Source organism: Biomphalaria glabrata, chromosome 13 (genome assembly GCF_947242115.1).
Source record: "Biomphalaria glabrata chromosome 13, xgBioGlab47.1, whole genome shotgun sequence".
Taxonomy (NCBI): Eukaryota; Metazoa; Mollusca; class Gastropoda; family Planorbidae; genus Biomphalaria; species Biomphalaria glabrata.
Window position 1 is genome coordinate 10,645,972 of NC_074723.1, and position 21,708 is coordinate 10,667,679.

At 36.1% G+C, this 21,708-nt stretch overlaps 1 protein-coding gene across 7 annotated transcripts in view; it reads left to right on the forward strand.

The window, feature by feature from the left end:
* LOC129922586 (uncharacterized) overlaps window positions 1-21,708 on the forward strand; it is a 73,720-nt gene that overhangs the window by 14,258 nt on the left and 37,754 nt on the right. For all 7 annotated transcript variants that reach the window (XR_008774557.1, XR_008774559.1, XR_008774558.1 and 4 more), the window contains one exon: window positions 18,515-18,564. Coding sequence is in view for 3 of the 7 variants with exons in the window: in XM_056009271.1 (XP_055865246.1) it covers window positions 18,520-18,564 (45 nt within the window). In the remaining 4 variants the exon portion in view is untranslated. The remainder of the gene's footprint in view (window positions 1-18,514; window positions 18,565-21,708) is intronic.

Below are 21,708 nucleotides of genomic sequence, written 5' to 3' on the forward strand. Positions count from 1 at the left end.
ATATTTCCATCGTTGATGGACAGATACTGAAATATTTAATCGGCGGTACACTATAAATTGTATTAGTGCTTAAAACTTGTGGTGAGAGTCAGTGAGAGGGGGTGGGGGGTAAGGCGAGTATGTCACGTGATACAAGGGCTGATTAAAGCGCAAGAATTGTCTTAATCAATAATTATTAGCAGCTCTTCAATTTCATCTTTTCGCTTGATACTGAGAAGGTGTCGCGGGTGATAGAGCAGACAGTCCTTGGCATGATGTTATAAGGCATAAGACTTACAATTTGCAAATGATCTGTTCGGAGACCATTACATGACAGAATTTCTTAGTTGGTACTTACTACTTCAGACTTACTAGTAAAACTAGTGACAGACTATTTCTTTTTTTTAATTTTGGCACACCTAGAGATAAATCTGTTTCGAAATGTATATTATTAGGCCCTAGCCCAGACCCCCCTGCGGGATGACAGCGGAAGACAGGTGGCAGAGTTCGAACCTTAGTGACGTCACTCCATAATGCATGCTACACAACCAAGCAGCCATTTATTGGAGATTTTTTCGATAAACTAAACAAGGTCAAGGACACTAAATTGAACTTCAAAGCTGCCAACTCGATCAAAAAATACAAACGGAAGAGCTTAAAAAAACAAGATTACAAAGAGAGTTTGTGTTACACAAACTCAGAGGCGGCCCCCGTCGAAGTCGGATCCCTGTCGGATCTGCATATTCGCAAATAATATTCAAGAGGTGATTTAATTTTGATGGTCAAAAGTAATAATGTTTCAAAGATTCATTTGCGGTAAATTTTAAATTTAAATTAAATAAAAAATAGTAGATTAGTTTTAGTATATCAAAACATTACAATATTGATCAAAACGTTTGGAAATGAAAATCTACACTTTTTTTTTACACTTTAAGTTTAGAAATTGAAATTCTACATCTTAATCTAGTCTATTTTAGTCTAAACTAGATCTAGAAATTCTAGATCTAGAATCTAGAATAATTTTAATTAGAATATAAATCCAGATCTAGATATACTGTAATAAAAATCTAGATCTAGTATAAAAAATCTAGATTAGATCTAAATCAAGATATCATTCCTTTTTTAAACGCGAGTCACATAACGAGGCTTAATAAACATTACTATACCGAGTTCTTTTTTCATTTCATTTGAAGAATTAATTCCATATATATTCAGAGGGAAAAAAAACACTACTTCACACGACCTAGCTAGACTAAAAATCGCCTTCATCATTACGAGCCATTTATCGAGTGATCATAGACTTTGGTGCACCGAGTGCGTTCTTTAAGCATTTCATTTAAAGAATTCATTCCATATGACGTCAAAGAAAAAAAAAACACTACGTCACACGGCCTAGCTAGACTAAAAATCCCCTTTATCATTACGAGCCATTTATCGAGTGTTCATAGACATTGGTGCACCGAGTGCGTTCTTTTAACATTACATTTAATGAGTCCATTCATATGACGTCAAAGAAAAAAAATTCCATTACCTCACAATAGGCTAGTACCGGTACCATAAAAAAAAATGTCTTTATTTACACGAGATATTTAACGAGGGTTCATAGACATTGGTGCACTGAGTTCTAATAGAATTTATTTAAAAAGGATCAAAGCCGCATTGTTTTAGCGTTTTGTCTGTCAGTCGGTCTGTCCGTCATCTTGATATAAAAAAAAAACAAAAACTAAAAGTTATTAAAAATTGATTAACCTTTATTTTACGTTTCAAAACATCGCAATAATTTTTAGGTATGAACACAATTGAAAAGTTTATATAATAGATTGTCCCGGATGTTTGTATAAATAGTAAAAGAAAAAGAGAATTTCAGTTAAATGTAATACCGTTAATTAAATTTTTTGGATGGTCTCGTATAAAAATTAGATGTACTAAAGCCATGTGGAGAGATTTTCATACCTTACTTGGTGTTTGGATTCTGTTTTCCTTAAAAATCGGAACATAATATTAACGATAATTAGATTTTATAATGTTTTAGGTAGAAAGTTAAATGTAGTGTAAGAGAGTAGTGAGTTAAAATATTTTTCATAAAAATCCGTAAAAACATTATTTCGTAAATGAGAAGATTATTTGTTAATTAATTAGAAGAGGGAGTTCAAACAATTATTTGGCGTTAGTAGATTTTTAAATAAATTCGGAAATTTCTAGCGACGATTTGTAAGAAACAAAATCCGGAACTTTCTTTATCGATTACAAAACTTCTATGTTATGTTTTAGCGAGAAAAAAAAATGTCTAAAAAGTAATTTTCAGTAATCAATTCTAGTAAATTACTTTTTTTTAAAGCCCTGAACAACCTATTGTCGATATTTTTAAAATTTGTTTAAAGATGAAAATACGGAACAATTTGATATTGATAACCAAATTATAGTGACGCATTGTCAAATAATATAAGTGTAATATTAGTAAATTATGCGATTTCAAACAATCATTAGGCATAATTCATGCTTTATAAAACAATATCCGGAACATTTTACACTTAATGAAATATAAGTCAGTATAGAGATTTTGATTTAGCATTAATATGCTATTTACATAAAAAACGGAACAACATATTATTGATAATGTGTTTTTGCAACGTTTAAGCATGGAAATTGAATGTAATATAAATTAGAAGAGCAAACAAACATTTCTTGGGGTTGATTAGTTTTGCACACAAAAAAAATCCGGAACAATCAATTTTTAGATACTTAAAACTATTGAGATGTTACGGGAGGAACATTAAATTGTAAACAGATTTTCAATAGCTTTTAGAGTTCTAGTTTTTTTAATCTAATCGTGACGGACAGACCGACCAACAGACAAAACTCACAAAAATAATCTTCTTTTATTTGGATGGGGGCACTAAACAAAAAATAAATAAAATCTGATTTTTAAAAAAAGTTTAAGGAATTGGTTTAGCACCTAATCATGTAGCGACGTTACGCTACTGCACGAAAATCGCTGCATAAAAAGTCCATTAAAAAAAATGTGCGTGATATTTACATACAAAATGCATTATTAGCCTTTATAAACAAACAGAAATGTTTTCTTTTAATTTTAGCAGCTAGTTGACCAGAAAAAAACATCTTTAACTATTATTTATATTTGTTGTAAACATTTCGTGTACATTTTAAAAATATATTTGACTTAGTGATACTGAAAATACATAAAAATTGTCCATCTTTGTTAGCATATTGTAACATTGCCTCCCTTACATTTACGTAATTGTTTTAGAATTGGTGTATTTTTATGAAAAAATCGCTTGCATAATTAATTGTATAAATTAAACGGTTTGCTTTTAGAAAACCAAAAGTAGCCGTTGCACCTAAACTTTTCAAGCCGCATTTAATGATGAAATAATATTTTTCATATCTCTTCTAGTTTTTGAGATCTGAGTGTGACAGACGGACAGACGGACATTTTGCACAAACCTAATAGCGGCTTTTTCCCCTTACGGGGGCCGCTAAAAATACATTCGGCCATGCTAAAATAGATAAAAGTGTCACCCACTGATTAAAAACATGGCCTATCAGCACTTCCCTTCTTTTGTACAGCGGATACACCAACACGCTTTATTGGCTCTCCGCCATGTTTGAAACTCTCCAATAAAGTTGGTGTAGCTATTGGCTAAAATGACTCAGAAAATAAAGGCAAGCAGACTAAATATGTAGGTCAGTGTTTCTCAAAATGGCGCCCTATCCCTTCCACTTTCCCTCTCCCGCCCCTCCCCTTTCACCTCAACCAATTTTTTTTTTTCAATTCGTTCACGCCCCCTTATAACCATACGGGGTATTAGGGAGCGCCATAGTCGAAATCGGTAGAATTTTAAGAATATAATTTAATTTTTATTAAAGTTATAAGTGCTTTGTGTTCTGGAAAATTCTTTTGGAAGATAATATTTCAGCCATGTGTTTTCTTGTTTTTCTGATCACTTAGTCTTAAAGTATAAAGGTTGTATTAAAAAGAGCTTGGGTGGCTAATACGCAGGTGACATTAAATCTACTAAAGAAGGAGGCAGCACTGGCCAGTACTATTCTACGACGTACGCCTATAACGGACATGATCGTCCTATGGTCATCTTCGTATTAAATGACACGTCTTGTCGCTGACATGTTTTCTTGTAACGAAGACGACATCTTCTGCTTCTGCCTCGTTCTCATTATTATGTTGGAGCGTTCCAATGACTAGAGCAATGAGATGAACTGTGCAGTGGTTTCCTAATCAGGGAGCTCTCCATAGAGTTTTCTTTCTATAGGGTTGTTTTGGGGCCAGTGTCTTGTTCGGGCCTCTTGGTGAAGACGTCATCAACGCAACGATGTACGAGATTTAGCAATTGGACCGTTCTGAAAGTAAAAAAGAATTGAGTTTTGAACTGTCTTCTTCAGAAAGTTGTGAGTCGGAATTGTTGCAGACGCCTCTCGCAAATTTGTTTATGTATATATTTTTACAAAGCTAATATCAATTCACTCTATCTGTCTGTCTGTCTGTCTGGTAAAACGTTTGTACACGTTATTTCTCCCACACCTGTTCTCGGATTAAGTTGAAAATGTGTACAATTATTTCTTTTACCTGACAACACAAGATTTAATTTAAAAAGATTAGTTTATTAACTATTGGTAATTAATTATTTTGTTTGGTATCTTGAACAAGGGAAAGAAATTGTACTTGACAGATGTGTTGGTATAAGTTGATTTAGTCCCCTTGAGGGCTTTTGAGCCCTGATTGAACTTTTTTTTTAATGCATTTAAAACATGATCACAGTGTTCCCTCCCCCTTTCACCACTGGTCCAGACAAGTGAGAGCATCATATAGTATTGTTGGAACAGCTAATAGGGAAACAATTGGTAAAAATATTTCTTATCGCACAGATTTATTATGTCTAGGTCAGTCCTACATATAATTGCTTGTCTGATCCAAACTATTTGATATAATTACACTTAATTTAAGCTTTTTTAAAACATGTTTTTCTTGTTAAAGGACCTACTTATAAGATGAAACAACGTATTCCACCTACAAAATATTCGAATTTTTGAAACTTTGACTTAGTTAATATTCAAACCTATGTTTAGGCCTATATTTAATATAAAAATACATTTTCGTTTCTTGAAAAGTTAATTGGCCAATGTTGTCCCACTTCCAGTTTTCAAGATGTCAGCATCACCCTTTGGCAGGACGTTACGCCCTGTAGTTTCAAAAAAAGCTAATGTATAATATTTCAAATAAGGATTCAAATTAATGTCATTTCTTTAAGCCATAAAATTCTCCATACATACGTTCAAAATAAATGTAAATAACACGTGATTCTATTTACTATGCTGCTGATAACAGCTTTTTTTGTTTATTTCTAGACTGGCTCAGTATTTATTTCATATATCTGCTCCACTATTTCATAATTTTGAAGAGAAACTTAAAAGCATTTAACAATTTCAACACAAAAAAAACTCGTGCTTGCCTTTCTGTGCTATTATTTCTGTTTCAGAGATAAGTTGTATAGGCAAGTGGGCTTACGCAAGCGTCTGCTGAGTTAATTAGATCTGAGTGCTAGTTTTCCTCGCTTGTTATTTGACAGTCTGAGTTTGTAGAACTGTTTCCATGTGACATTTTGTTTTGTTGGCCGTGACGGACGATCCTTATAGATCTAGCATAGTTTGTCAGCTCTTCTACAAAAAGTGTATGTATATATAAATTAGAGTAATTAAAGAACTCTTGTATGATAATAGTGTTGCTCTCATCGCGCGGTTATTATAAAGACAGTCCAACAGAATGTTACGCCTAAAAATAGATTGTGATTGCCTCTTTGGTATATGACAACAACAACAACAAAAATGTATTTTCATTTACCATGCGGTGAGTTTTATTTAGAATTGTTAGCGACTCTGCCTTGGCTTCCATATTTTGTTTGTTGGGATTCGGTCTAGTCTCAGCGACAGGGAATCATTAGTAGAGCGTTTCTTGAATTCAAGGCAACTACATCACAATTAATTAGCGTACATCTAGAAATAAAGCATGTCAGAACCAGCGGCGGCTTCTATGAGATTAGAAAGGGGGAGGGGAGGAAAAAGAATGAAGACAAATTTTTTTATCATTCTAATAGGCAGACGACATTGTTTTAACTTTCTGTACATCAGAAATTCTTTATCTATCATTAGTATTTATATTTATCTCTAGTTCATAATATCAGAATCAGGAAACATCCAATCGTATTGCGTAATTCTGATGTTTTGTTTACAACAGACAAAACGAGTCAAATAAACAAGTCATCTGGTGGAAAATGATTGCTTCCCTTTGCACAATGTTTCCAACACTTTATTCACGACACTTAATTTAATATACAAATTGGTACATTTGTCATTATTATTAAAGTGAAACAATCCCTCCCCAGTCACCACGACCCCCTTCCAAGATACGTTGACTTTTTTTTATACAAAGCTTATATCAACTGGTTGCTGTTTCTGTAGCAATTCTCAACACAATTGTCATCCCAACTGCAACATATGCATGTGAGACATGGAAGTCATCTGTCAAAATTGAGAAAAGGCTAAATGTGGCTTAACAAAAATGGCTTAGACGGATTTTGGGAGTCAGTTACACAGATCTGGTCTCAAACAAGGAAATCCTTTTGCAGAAATGGGAGTCGAACACAAAATGAACTACGTATACCAAGAGTTGCGATGACATGGGGGCCAATACGAGGAAAGCGCAAAACAGGGACGTCCTCGTATTACTTGGCGACACACCTTCATGGAGGACCTAAGAACAGTGGACACCAGGTGGGAGGAGGCTTCAGACATCGCCAACGACAGATCTTTGTGGAGACAGCTTGCTGCCCAATGCGCCGAACGGCGCGTGAGGACATATGTCCAAGTAAAGTATATCAACTGGAGGCGCGGTGGCTGAGTGGCAAAGCGCTTGGCTTCATAACCGGGGGCCCCTGGTTTGAATCTTGGTGAATCAGACATGTTTAATTTCGGGATCTTTAGGGCGCCTCTGAGTCCACCCAGCTCTAATGGGTACCTGACATTAGTTGGGGAAAGGTAAAGGCGGTTTGTCGTTGTGCTGGCCACATGACACACTCGTCAACCGTGGGCCACAGAAACAAATGACCTTTACATCATCTGCCCTATAGATCGCAAGGTCTGAAAGGGAAGTGATTCCTTTCTTCTGCAGCTTGATTATGTGGTATGTGCTTCGGATTGACGTCACGATGGGGACGAGTTCGATCCCTACCTTCTTCCATTCCATCCCGCCCTGCAGGATGTTTGTGTTAGGGGCGTTCATTTCAAAAGGAACTTCCCAATATTAGAATATCATAAAACAATCTTCCTTTAAAAACAGATTACATAGTCTATCATTGACTGTAGTAGGTGTAGATGCTTGTTATAAAATGCCTTAATGTAGTCTATGTTACAAACTTGGTCAAAGATTTGATGAATACCTTTTAAGAAAGTTTCTTTCGTGAAGATTTAAAAAACTGTGTGCTGTTAATGGTTTTGTAAAGTCAAAAAGTAAAACGCTGAGCCGATTAATTGTAATGAAACATACAAGACAAAAAACAAAGATTACCAAAGATGGTCAGGTGCCTCCTAGCACTGGTCTATGTTCAGGATGAAGACGTTACTGAGTGAACAAATATGCTACTTCGAGATAACGACTTGACTTATTTGACTTCATCTTTTTGACTTCCAGTGGACACAGAAGTATTTCGCCATCGGACTCTGTTGTGGTCAATTTCCCTCGTGTCCAAGTCTAGCCTGCCATCTTTGCTTCTCTTGGTCTACCGATCCTCTCCATGTTTGCTGTGGTCTTCCAGCATTTCTCTTTCCCTGTAGGTTCCTGCAAGGAGCCTGTCGTGTACTGCTTTTCATCACATTGTGTGTTCAAACCAGTCCCATTTGCGTCGTTTGATTTCTTGTTCTATTGGTGTTAGCTGAGTTGTTTCCCATAAGCTGTAGTTTCAGATATATATTGTTTGACCATCTGACACCAATTCTATTACGCAAGCATTGTTGGTGAATGCTGGAGCTTTCCTGTTAGTTTTTAAAAAGACTTGTTCGGGTTTTCTTGTGTAGGGACAGTTCTTTTGAACGCAGAATCGGCCGTAGGGTGTTAAAAGTATGTTCCCCCGCTTTGTTTATGATGCTTCCAAGGTAGACAAAGTTGTCAGTTTCTGCTTGGTTTTCTCCGTGGAGATCTCGTGGTGTTTCACGGGTATTCTCATCACATCAGTTTTTCTTTTTGTTGATTTACAGCCAGTCTTCTCCGCTTCTATTGTGAGGTTATTTAATTTGATCTGAGCGTGTTGTGGTTTAGGTGATAGGTGGCAAATATCATCTGCAAAATCCACATCCTGGAGCTGTTTAGTCAAGTCAATAGTAAGAAGCTGGCTGATTACGTAAGGAAGGATAAAATGACTAGAATATATAGTTCTTGCAGTACATACATTAGTGATTGACTGGGAATAAAATGTCTCGAGTATTTGTTTCTTGGAATATAATGAATTTGGTGTGGAGGTTTTTTTTTATAAAAGGATGTAATGTAAAATTAAAAATAATAATAATTTATTTATAAAACGCAGTTAACAAACAAAATATAGGCTCAAGGCGCTGTGATAACATTACAAACATAAACACGAGAGCTAAAATGACAAACTAATCTAAAAAGATTTTTAAACAGGTAGATCTTAATGTTCTTCTTGAAAGTGATGTATCATGTTGTCTGTATGAGATCAATGGGAAGTGAGTTCCAAACCTTTGGTCCGTGCACTGAAAAAACCCCAGATCGCAGACTTTAGCTTTTGAGGGGAAAATGTGGCACTACTAGAAACGTTGAATCCATTGAGCGCAGTGCTCTCTGAGGGACATATAAAATAAAATGACTCCAGTATTAAATTCTAAAAAAATGGTTAGAGAATGAAGTTCCGAATATTAAATGACTGATGTACTTCAAGTTTTTGTCTTATTTTAACTACAAACATTAATCTGGAATCGTAGCATTCCACAAACTTGAAAACTAAAAAAAAATTAATTTCGCGTACCACCCTTGGCAAATGCTATAGTTACGAATCTCCAAGTGAATTCAAGTCATAAACTTGAGAATAGGAATCTGTCGATCAACACGCTATTACAACATAAATCTGGAATTATAGTAAAGCTTTGAAATGTCTTTGAAATGTCTTTAGAAAAATGTACACCTCTCTTAAACAATTTCAATCTCATCCTTTCACTTTGTCTCTTGCCAACATCTGTGCTCTCGTGAGACTTTAGAAGAAACAAAAAAAGCAACAAATTTGTTCCTTTTACATTTTGTGAAGCTGGCAAGAAAATTTTTCATTTGTTCAATCAGGGGATGTTTTTATTTTGTTTATTTAAATGCGTGAAATTATCTTTGACCTTTGCTTCTAGCAGACCATGTCACGGGGATCTTAATGTCACATTAACTGAGTAACTGACATCTCTCCAAGTCAATACTCTTGTTTACCTCAGACATTTGATCACAGCACACAATTTTAAAAGAAATCTGGCTTTAATTGGCATTAGATCTTGGAAAATTAGAACATGCCAGGGCTCGGGCACACACCCAGTTCAGTTGTTTTTTGCAATGACCTAATTGAAAGACAATTTCTGGCACGTTGCACTGTTTACATTGACATGGGAGATTGTTAAAAAAGCAGGATAGAATGTTTCAGATTCAAACCATATTCTAAAGCCGTTATTAGAATTAAAAAAAAACATGGACAGCTGAACAGACTCGTTTATTCACTAAACAATATTAATGGACAGTGGACAGTCCCCAGGTAGACTCGGTTCGTTTTTTAAAGTGAAAGCTATTGAATTATTTTGGCTCGCTCATTCTCGACCATAACACAAAGCATTCATAGACTAAATAATGGCTGCTATTCATAGAGATTTGTTAGATTCGAACTCTGTATCCACATATGAAAAGACTAGCGCGATGCTAACTGAGCTACAAAGGAGATGGGGAGTCGTGGTGGCTCAGTGGTAACGCGCTTGGCGTCCGAACCTACGCATTCAAATCTCTGAAGTGTAGGTGGTAGACAAAGCATTTTTTATCGCCTGTAAAAAGTGTTTCAATGTTTTATTTTGTTTACGATTATCTAAACCCCGAATTACCGAATTACTCAGACAACACACCACACATACTCACACAGATAGCATCAACCCCATTCCTCTCGGCTAGATAAATCTAATGGCATGTCGCAGTACTACTGCAGTAGGCCTATAATCAAATTAGTTTTCTATGCGGATTTAGGGCCGGTTCAAGAAATGTTTGTTTCAGCTCCTGATATTCTCCTGAAACAGAGGAGCGCAAGGATTAACACTCTCTGAAAGCGAAGTCTCCCAGGAGGGAAATGAGATTGTCAGCTGTCTGGAGATACTAGACACGACTTAAATAGCTAACAACGTGTCCTACAGCATAGTAGTCCTAAGTAAAAATGAGTGCTACCGTATAGTACTCTAAAGTAAACAATGAGTACTATGGTATAGTACTCTAAAGTAAACAATGAGTACTATGGTATAGTACTCTAAAGTAAACAATAAGTACTACTTATAGTACTCTAAAGTAAACAATGTGTATAGTACTCTAAAGTAAACAATAAGTACTACTTATAGTACTCTAAAGTAAACAATGTGTATAGTACTGTAAAGTAAACAAAGAATACATCGGTATCGTACTCTAAAGTAAACAATGAGATCTACGGTATAGTACAATGTGTAAAAAGTAAAAGTAAAGTTTCCACTTTCAGACCTTGCGATCAATGGGGCAGATGATGTTAAGGTCATCTGTCTTTGTGGCTAACGGTAAACAAGCAGGGTGTCATGTGGCCAGCACAACAACCAACCGCCTTTACTTTCCCAAACTTAAGTCAGATACCCATAAGAGTTGGTTGAACTCAGGGGGTGCCCTAAAAATCCCGAAATTAAAAAATTCCAGTCTTCACCGAGATTCGAATCCAGGACCCCTGGTTCGGAAGCCGAGCGCTTAACCACTCAGCCACGGCGCCCCCCAGTACAATGTGTATAGTACTCTAAAAGTAAACAATGCGTGTGTTTTCAGAGCGTTGTTATGAGTTTGATGCGTCTAAAAAGGTTCCGCTAGTTCACGTTTGAGATGGTATTGAGGCAAAACAACTTTTTTTTTTAAACTTTAAATCTTCGTATTTAATTAGAAAAGAAACCCCCAGTTGAAAGCGCATTTTAGCGATGAAAGTGAACCACAGAAAACTCTGTCCGGCTTAGATCTTACATTTGGACAACATTTCTTTGCGAAACAAGATTTTTCCAACTTGTTAAACACAGAACTACATTTGATGGCGGGGATATTGTTAATTATGATCTTGCAAAGATTGACCTAGTATTCCTGATCTGGCGAAAAAAGAAACAAGTTCAACACTCGAAATGACGTTGGCTTTTTTCGCAAACTGTCGCTGCAATCTTGTAGCAATGTGGGATACAGCCTGCCAGAGCTGTTTACCATGCTCCGTCATGCTTATTAAATAGTCACATAAGTATAAAACAGAATTGCAAAGTAAATCAATACAATTGATAAAGATGAAATTTTATTGATTTGTAACTTAGCTTTAAGTAGAAATATACCGTGCAGTGTTCCAAGATTAAACACAGGGTCAGACAGCTTTGGCTATTCATATTTGATATTTAAATAAGGATTTTAGTGCATTGGTAAAAACACGGGTACGAATAATATGACTATACAAACAATAGATCTTTGGATGTTAATAATCACTAGCGTGTATAATGGATTGAAACTCGTAGAAACACCGAATATATTATAACCTATTACATTATAACGGAATATGTGTCATTGTCATCGCAAGCAACCCATACCGAGGTGGCCCCACTGTACAACTGTATACCGTCCCTTATCCCCACGTGACCAGCCCCTGTAGTCTAGCGGTCCCTTGCTACTTAGGGATTACATTTGTTTGATCGTCAAGTTCTGTAGCTTAATTACTTTATCACTCTCATCGATAGATCTACGTCATTAATGATGGAGCAGCTTGAAGGTCAGTCTGGACAGGCTAATGCCAAGTAGTCATCTTTAAAAGTCTTTTAATTAAGCCCAGCTAAGTTTCAGTGTGGGAAGTGAATAGAGAGATTATCCAGTGCTTAAAAGAAGTGAAAATATACTATAGGGTTTAGTAAAGAAGTAACGTCAAACAATTTGTGATTTATGTTTGAGTAGAAAGTTAATTTACGCAATACGAACTTTACCCACCGGCTACGCCCGTTGAGTTATTTTCTAATTTATCACAATGTATCTACTCGTGTTTGAATATACCATGATGCATCATAACCGATTATTTTAATATTCGAACAGAGACGGTGATTCCTAGAATCCCTGTTACGATTTATACGTACAGAACATGTATGTTCATGTATATACAAAGTTTATACAATGTATTATTTATACGTGTTAAAAGGCTGTTAAGGAATCAGATTAGGTTCAGATCAAAACATCTAACATTTAAAAAAAAAAAAGTATCGTTAAGGCTTTGCCAGGCTAACGAGCCCCTCATTACCGAAATTTACTGGTTTAGGCGCCAGTTGTTTGTCCTTGCCCTTTCTCCTGTCCGTGATAAAAATTTCGTCGGACCCACAAGTAAAGGCCAGAAGTTGTACTGGTTGTCAGATGCTATTCGAAACGCATCCATAGGAATCATTTTATAGGCAGTGTAGTTGTTTAATTTAGCTTAGAGAGTAGGCTATATTACTTGGCGTATAGATACTGTGCATTGTATTTAGTGACAGTAAAATTTAGTGACGCAGCCAGACAAATGACCTTGCAGAATAGGAGTACACAAAAAGAGGCGTGGGGCTTGGAATAAGAAGCCTGGTAAATGGACTGCTGGGAAATATCGACGGATTTAGAGACCTAGGACGATCAGCTACCCATTATGTAATTAAATATCCTTGAAGTCTCTAACAGGTCAAGTGACGTTATTCTTTTGTCCAATGAATGTGTCAAGGTCGTACTTATTCCTCTTATGGCTGCCTGGTCGTGCGTTTTGCGCGCTGGACTGTCGTTCAGATTTATCGATGGTCCAGGGTTCAAACCCTGCCCGCTCCCATCCCTCGTCGTCCTGCGGGAAGTTTGGACTAGGAAGTAATTATCTTAAACTCTGAAACATTCAAAACATTATACACGTCAGTAATCTTGTGAGATTAAGACAAGAGCATTAAATAGATACAGATTCAAGTCCGGCCAGTAGTGAAGTGTTTCATACCATTTGCCAACTCGCCAATAAAGTGAACTTCTATGTTTCCTACTAAATAACAAACATTTGATCCTGCAGTTCTAAACAGTGCGCACTACTTCTCCAATCTTATCTTATCTTATATAATACACTTTCTAATATAATCACTTTCTAAAACAACATTATGAACACTTCCTTCATTCTGCACACCGGATGCACCAAGAGCTAGATATTGAAAATGTGTCTGCCATAAATTACAATTTCTCATTGTCTCAACATCACAAGCCCATGACAAGTTTTTTTGTGTGTGTGTGTTTTAGATTACATGTTAAAACAGAAATCACCAAAGACCGATACAGTTGTTTGCAATATTTATTTCTTTTCAGCCTGAAAACTATTTCTTTCTGAACAGAAGCAGAGTCTATGGGTGGTTTATGGGGCGGGCTAGACCCCCGATGTTAAGTTGATCCCGCTCTCAAGTCGTTCTTTTTGAAAACTATACATATATATTCTGCTTTAAACGTGGAAATGTTGCTAGATTCTCAGTGGTAAAAACAAATCTTTGAGGTCTAATTCAGTCTAATTCTTCTGAACTGTGATCTCCTCTAGGTCTCCGAATGAGGCGCCAGTTTTGTATAATCTTTTACTTGGCCGAAGGCATTCTCTATTTCAGGAATGTGACATTGCACGTTTGGTTGCAGGTTTGGCCAATAAACAAGAGGTCTAAAAAAATATATACTGTTCTAATTAAGCAAATTAGCCTTGCACTAAAATCGAAAATAATAGCCAGTGTATTGTGTCACATTCATTGTCAGATTTTTTTTTCTATATTAACAAATGCTACAGTAACTAAAGGAAGGTAACAAAAAATTAAAAATATTCATAAAGCTTTTCTTTATATGGATTCAAGAGTATCTTTAAACATTATTTACCCTACCAACCGCCTCTCTGTCCCACGTAGAGCGATTCTTTTATTTAATGCAATTTTTCTCTCTCGTCTGACTACTAAAAAATTAAAAAACGACAAAAGCTCGATGCTGAACCTTGAATCTAGTGTGTTTTATCTTATACTTACGGAAACCACTCTGTCCTAGCTTATAAACGTATAAGACATTTAGTAGTACAAAGTCACGTGATGGGACGCCTTACTTCACGCTTATATCAACGGAGGATGTTTGGGACAGCATTATTCTGAAACCTACTAAAATCTTGTGGTAGGGCTAAAACTATTTTAAAATTCCTCGGGAGATTAAATTAAATAGTTTAAATGTATTTCAATTTTTACTTTTTTTCCAGAGATTTAAATTTAAAAATCGAAATGTTTATAAAAAGCGAAAGGGAAAGATCGAGAGTTAATTGTACATCCGTGCTCCATGACAGTGTTCTACCTGTGGATTTATTATTGCAATTTGTAGCGGACATAATTTAAAACAACAATTAATAAGTAGTTTTTCATATTATCGCGTGAACTGCAGCTCTTCATACCAGTTATAGTGCACTTTACTAATGAAAAAAAATATTTTTTTTTCTACGGAAATGTTTTTTTCTTCAGGATTTGAATAAGAGATTACCTTTTACAAAACAATTAGATCAATTAAAAATTCATTATAAGTCATCAGTTAGGCCATTTTCACATCTAACTTCACATTCACTTTCACCCATCCTTTGGTCAGCTGGACCGCTGGGGCACCACACAAGATCTGTCAACTTTCTTTCTCCATTCTTCTCTGTCATTTGTCTTTGATAGAATTTCATTCTGATGTTATTTCTGAAAATATTGAAACCTGCCTTTTTACCACTTCGAGGGCCGATTTTGAGTTAGTATTTCCACACAAACTGTCTGTGTAACCTTGTTTTATATTGTGTCATCATAGTCATAGGAACTGAACGTAATTTTTTATTGTATGAGTTAGCTTTGTACAATCACATTCATATGGTAATAAAATATTAGTGCCACTAGATCTACACATCGACTATAGAATCTTCAATGTGAAAGCAACATAACTCGCACGATCCACAGTACTTAATTTGATTACAACGTATATATTTATTTATAATATACTTGTTTACATTATCCATAATGGAATTATATATTTGAAAGGGTCTAACTTGTATATACATCATAAAGTTGATAAAAAAAAAGGTTTCGCGTTTAAGAATTGGTAATTAAATAATGGATGGCTAGCTAGTCGTTTGTATGCGCTCTGAACTACCGTCTTGATAGTCCCGGGTTCGAGCCATGCACGCCGCCGTTCCCCACCGCAATCGGGAGGATAGTCTTCAACTCTGAAGGAACATCCGAAAATTGTAAAAAAAAAAAAAAAAAAGTATTGTGGCCTGGATATCGAACTAGTTCTTTATATGCTCTCTTTTTTTAATTGGCCATTCATCATTAAGGAATTGATCAATGTGTTCTCTTTGCTTCAAGGCTTATGTAATGATTGTAGTGATTTCTTTTTTTAAAAAAAAAAGCTTTTTCGAACTTTTAGCTGTTGTAGATCTGCCTCATCAAACCACCGTACCTGTGGTCTGCCTTTCGGGCGCCTGCCTTTTTGCTTTTACTGGTGAGCAACCTTTGCTCCTCTGTTCTCTGACATTCTTTCGAGGTGATCTGCCCCCAACGTAATCTGTTCCTTTTTATTTCTGTCACTATGGAGAAGGTTTTCATACAGCTGCTATATTTCTTGATTGGTGCGAGTCCTCCATCCGGTTTCCTCATGTATGGCACCACAAATTTTTCTGAAGATTTTTCTTTCCCAAGTATTTAGCAGACTTTCTGTGTCCAGGTTTCGCTTGCATATTTGACTACGGGCCTGATGATGATTTTGTAAATTGTTTTCTTTGTTTTCTTAAATATAAGTTAGCTTTTAAGTATGTTTTGTGTGTTATAGAAAGCTTTAAAAACAAACAAACAAAAAAAAAAGTTTGAGACACTGATGTAGATTATCAAAAAGATTCCATAAGCGAAGATAGGGAAGGATGGAATAAAAGAACATAATATTTTCCTTAACCAAAATCTACAACTGTCTAACGGCTGGACACGCTTCTCTGGTGGAACTGACCAAGAATTGTGATGAGATTTGGTTGTTCTCATTGACCCGGCTCTCAAAGAGCGCTATCGTGGAGTTACTAAAGGGAGTGATGTCCAACACCAGGAAGTGGGGGGAACACAGAGGCTACAGGCTCGGACACTTGCCTAAAGATAACCTCCTGGGGCGTAATAGTCGAGGGATACCAAAAAAGAACAATTCCATCCCTTCACCTGTAAAGATGAAGACAAGGAAGTCGTCAGGAAAAGGCACTTAGAATAGACAATCCTGTCCCATGTTCCAGTGCTATCCGTGTCCCTGCGCCATCGACGCCATACAGTGGGCGGGCGCTATTGATCAACGCCATGTCTGGATTGACCTAATGATCCATTTGCGACCAGTAATTAACTCGCCTCGGTCCCCACCCCACCCCAATCCATTTTACATTCCCCGAATTTCCCTGAATCTTTCACTCTCTCTTCTCTTTTTTCATCTCTTTCTCTCTTCTCATTCTCTTTTCTTCTCTCTCTCTTTCTATTCCTGGTCTCCATTTTTTCCTTTGATCACTTCTGCGTACTCAAAATTTATCTCCCCCTCCCACACCCGCGCGCGCACGCCTTTCACGCATAAAGTTTAAATTCTATAAACTGACCTAACGTGTAGGAAGAATGATAATAATTTTGAAAAATAGTTTCAGTAGATAGCTGTCGGCTGCGGTCTGATCGAAATTATAGCACCATTATACATGGATAGACACTAGAATGTCTTTTATTTTTCTTTCTATCAAATTGTTGTGATTCTGATGTAGAGGAAAGTCGTTGCTATATAAAGATAGTGGTTGCTAATTATAGATTATGGTGGCTGTACTTTCACTCTCCGCGTTTGAAGCATGACTTAACGGAGTGAGGTAATTATTGCTAGAGATGATTATTAGAACGGGGGAGGGGGTGGGTCAGATCAGTCTGTAAGTCACTTCAAACAGTTCCATTTCCTGTCCAACTGTTATTATTGTGTTGAAATTAAATCAATGCCTGGTGTCATTCAACTACTATGGACTTCGGTTTAACTAAGCAATTAAATGGAAATGGATTGAACCTCCAAATTTCCAGGCCTATCTTTCTGACTCTCTATCTTTCTCTCTCTCTCTCTCTCTCTCTCTATTTCTCTCTCTCCATTTCTCTATATATACTGCTTTCTCTGTTTCTTTCTTTCTCCATTTCTCTTTCTCTCCCCTCAGTCTTTCTTGAGGTTAGGGAAGTTTTAATATTCAAGATTGTGTAGTTTTTTCTTCTAGTTTTGTTTTATTACATGAAAGCTGACAATGCCTTTTTTTCTTTTATCGCGCGTAGGATTGGCGTTTTACGTATGAATGACACCCACATATGACAATTTTGACTACTTTTTCAGGAGATTTGTATGAGTTTTCATGAGATTTGTATGAGTTTTCAGGAGATTTGTATGAGTTTTCAGGAGATTTGTATGAGTTTTCAGGAGATTTGTATGAGTTTTCAGGAGATTTTAATAAGATTTCCATGACTTTTTCATATATATTCTGCAATTTAATAAGTACACCTAGAATTAGCGCGGGCCTATGGAAGCTCGGGGCCCACTGCGACCTCATAGGTTGCAGTGGCCTAAGACAGGCCCTGATAGCTGACAATTCCAATGCAAATAAAAGTCTAAATGGGAGAGCATTACGATTGGCAGAGGTGCAAAAAAAAAAAAGAACAAAAAAGGGGTGGGGCTCAGAGAGAAATGGGGAGGAGAAAGAGAATGAGAGGGAAAGAGAGAGAAGGAAAGGGAGGGGGAAAGAAAGAGAGAGACAGAAAAAGACGTTCACTTAAACGTAACAGATAATAGAATTCACAAGTTTAAAGGAGGATCTCATTATTGGAAGTGCATACAAAAATATACGTATGGGAGAATGTCCAGCCCCAAATAAACAAGATATATCCTGGGAACAGAACAACGGGCGAAGCAGATTTCCAATCCTAGTAGTCTTACATTTAGATTCTATATCTTCCAATTAATAACTAGGATATTGGTCGATCTATTTTTGTTATAAGTAGCTTATAGACTTTCATTGTGTACAAGTGGTTTGAAACTATTTGAGCTATACTATGGTTTTAAATGCGGTAGTTGGCAAGCATGTGACTTAAAAAATACTCAGCCCCATGACCAGGTCTGCAAGAGAATGTGTCATAGTGTCCCTTATTTTTTTTTCTCATTTTTTTTCAGATTGAATGTTGAAACCGGTAATGAAGATGAATCACAGAACAAGTCTACAGGTAAGACACTCGTTTATCTGTTTATCTATCACATTGACTTGACACTGTCACTTTTAACACTATAACCTTTAATAAATTGACTTGACACTGTAACCTTTAGCACATTGCTTTGACTTTTTAACCTTTAGCACATTGCTTTAGCACTATAACCTTCAACACATTGTTTTGACACTGTAATCGTTAACACATTGAGGTAACAATGTATAACCTTTAACACACCCATTTAACGTTGTGACTTTGAAAACATTAAGGTAACACTATAATCTTTCTTATCTCTGGGTCTTGTTATAGTATTTGACACTTCTGTTCTGCTGATGGGGATTATTCCAGTAACCAATAGGGGAGGGATGGGAGAAAGTGTAAGTTTTCCTCAACTGGACATAATTGTCGTATGTTCAGTATTATGTAACCAGTAACAACCACTGATGTATATATGTATATGGCATTGAGGACGTTTCTAAAATTAAAATCTACACAGAAATAAACGATTTTTCCATGTCGGCCGTAAATGAAATAAAAATAACATTTCAACATTTCAAAACAATTAAATGATTTTGTGAACACCAAGTAATGGGTGTACTTTGCGGGTCTTGTTACAGTCTTGTACCTGTTTTTTAGAGATGTCAAAGTAAAATTCAACGTTTCACTAGGCTCAGATCTGTAGTTGCATACGTTTCAACATCACTGCCTGGTATGGCAAAGAAACTGAACATCAAAAATAAAAATAAACTTTATAAAATTGTAAATGATGCTAGTAAGATCATAGGCAACCAACAAACGCACTTAGACACCTATTTGAGAAAAAACATTCTTATCTTGTCTTATATAATACAGACGTTACTTCAAAAAAGAAGATGATTATGTCCTACGCGTCTTACATTTAGTCATGCATATTAACCAATAACTTAAATTCTGCCAAGTCACTGGTTTTCCTGGCTAGCTTAGGCAACCCATTCCATGCTCTAATAGCACTAGGGAAGAAGGAGCATTTGTACAAATGTGTCCTAGCATATGGAACGAGGAATGTGCCTTTATCTTTGTGTATTTCTGAGTATTTTATTAAATTTTTGTTTTTGTATTTGAAGATTATGGTTCAGTGTTTTGATAGAAAAGCTTTGGAGATTTTGTTTTCTTCCATGCGCAGCTGTAAAACAAATTTCCTCACGGATAATAAAGATTTTTTTTATTATTATTATGTGAACAACGAACTAATATTCATTATTCGGCACTGCCAGGGTCGAGCTTTTTTTAAAGAGAGAAACAAATTCATTGCAGTCCCTTTAACAGTCTTCTCCAAGAAAGCGCACAAACATTATTGTAAACCTTTGAAAATACATCGATTATTCACATTCCTATAGTCTATGCACCGAATACACACACAAAATTATCCGCCATAGATAAAATCTCTAACTATGTAAATTACAGTGAAAAAAAGAAGTAAATTTCCCCTTTCAGACCCTGCGGTCTATAGGCCAGATGATGTGAAACCAGGAAAACCAGTGACTTGGCAGAATTTAAGCCATTGGTTAATATGCATGACTAAATGCATGACGCGTAGGACATAATCATCTTCTTTTTTGAAGTAACGTCTGTATTATATAAGATAAGATGTAACAGTCATCTGTTTCTGTGGCCCACGGCTAACGAGGGTATCATGTGGCCAGAACAACGACCAACCGCCTTTACTTTTTCCCAACTAATGTCAGGTACCAACTAAGGCTGGATGGACTCAGAGGCGCCTTAAAGATCCCGAAATTAAAAATCCTAGTGTTCACCAGGATTCAATTTTTGACGAAGAATCGAGCGCATGAAATTTACCAAGTAGGATAACTTAATTCGATACACATTTTTTAGTGCATTTCCAGGCGAATTATCTCCCTGTGTTTACGTTTGATATCTTTTTAACCACACGCTGACACTGCCCATACTCCCAAAGAAAAGAGCTTGTCGATAAAAAATAATTTAAAACAATGTTCGACTGTTACATTATATATTTGAATGCTATTGTATTATTAGATTTATTAAAAGCAGTACAGTTATGTATCGATGTATGTTCTTTTTGTTTTTATACGCTTATATCATCTCACTCTCTATGTCTGCTTGTCCGTCTGGTGAAATGTTTGTACGCGTTATTTCTCCCACAAGCAATCTCGAATCAAGCTGAAATTTTGCACAATTATTTCTTTTACCTATCAAAAAAAAAAAGAGTCAATGTTTTAAAAAAAAAAATAATTAGTAAATTACTATTGATAATTAATTATTTTGTTTGGTATCGAACAAGGGAAAGAAATCGCCCCCTTTTAGGCCCTTTATTACCTTGCAGAGAGAAATAGGTCATCGCTTTAAAGTTTGAAAATAGCAATAGATAACTATAAAACCTAATATTTTCATAAGAACTTCGCTGGCACAGTGGTTAGTGTGTTGGCTTCAATTAATTTTTTTATGCATTTAAAAAGCGATCACGGTAACATTCACCCACATAGCCCCTTCTTTCTCTCCCACCCTTTCCCAACTTGTTCTGACAATTAGTAGGATCATATATAAAAGCTTGAAATAGCGCTGAACAAAACAATTGGTAAAAATATTTCTAAACCCACAGATTTATTATTGTCAGTCTAGATCTAGACCTTAACATCATCTGCCCTATAGATCGCAAGGTCTGAATGGAGAACTTTACTTTTTGTTTCCTAGATCTATTACACATTGAATGACACGACTGATCCAAACTAATTGATACAAAAACGCTTAATATAACCTTTGTTTGTGCGTATTTCAAAGTAGTATATGCCAGTATATGGTACCATCATAAGGTCTGGTTAGCTGCTTCCTTTATATGGTACCATCATAAGGTCTGGTTAACTGCTTCCTTTATATGGTACCATCATAAGGTCTGGTTAGCTGCTTCCTTTATATGGTACCATCATAAGGTCTGGTTAGCTGCTTCCTTAATATGGTACCATCATAAGATCTGGTTAGCTGCTTCCTTTATATGGTACCATCATAAGGTCTGGTTAGCTGCTTCCTTTATATGGTACCATCATAAGGTCTGGTTAGCTGCTTCCTTTATATGGTACCATCATAAGGTCTGGTTAGCTGCTTCCTTTATATGGTACCATCATAAGGTCTGGTTAGCTGCTTCCTTTA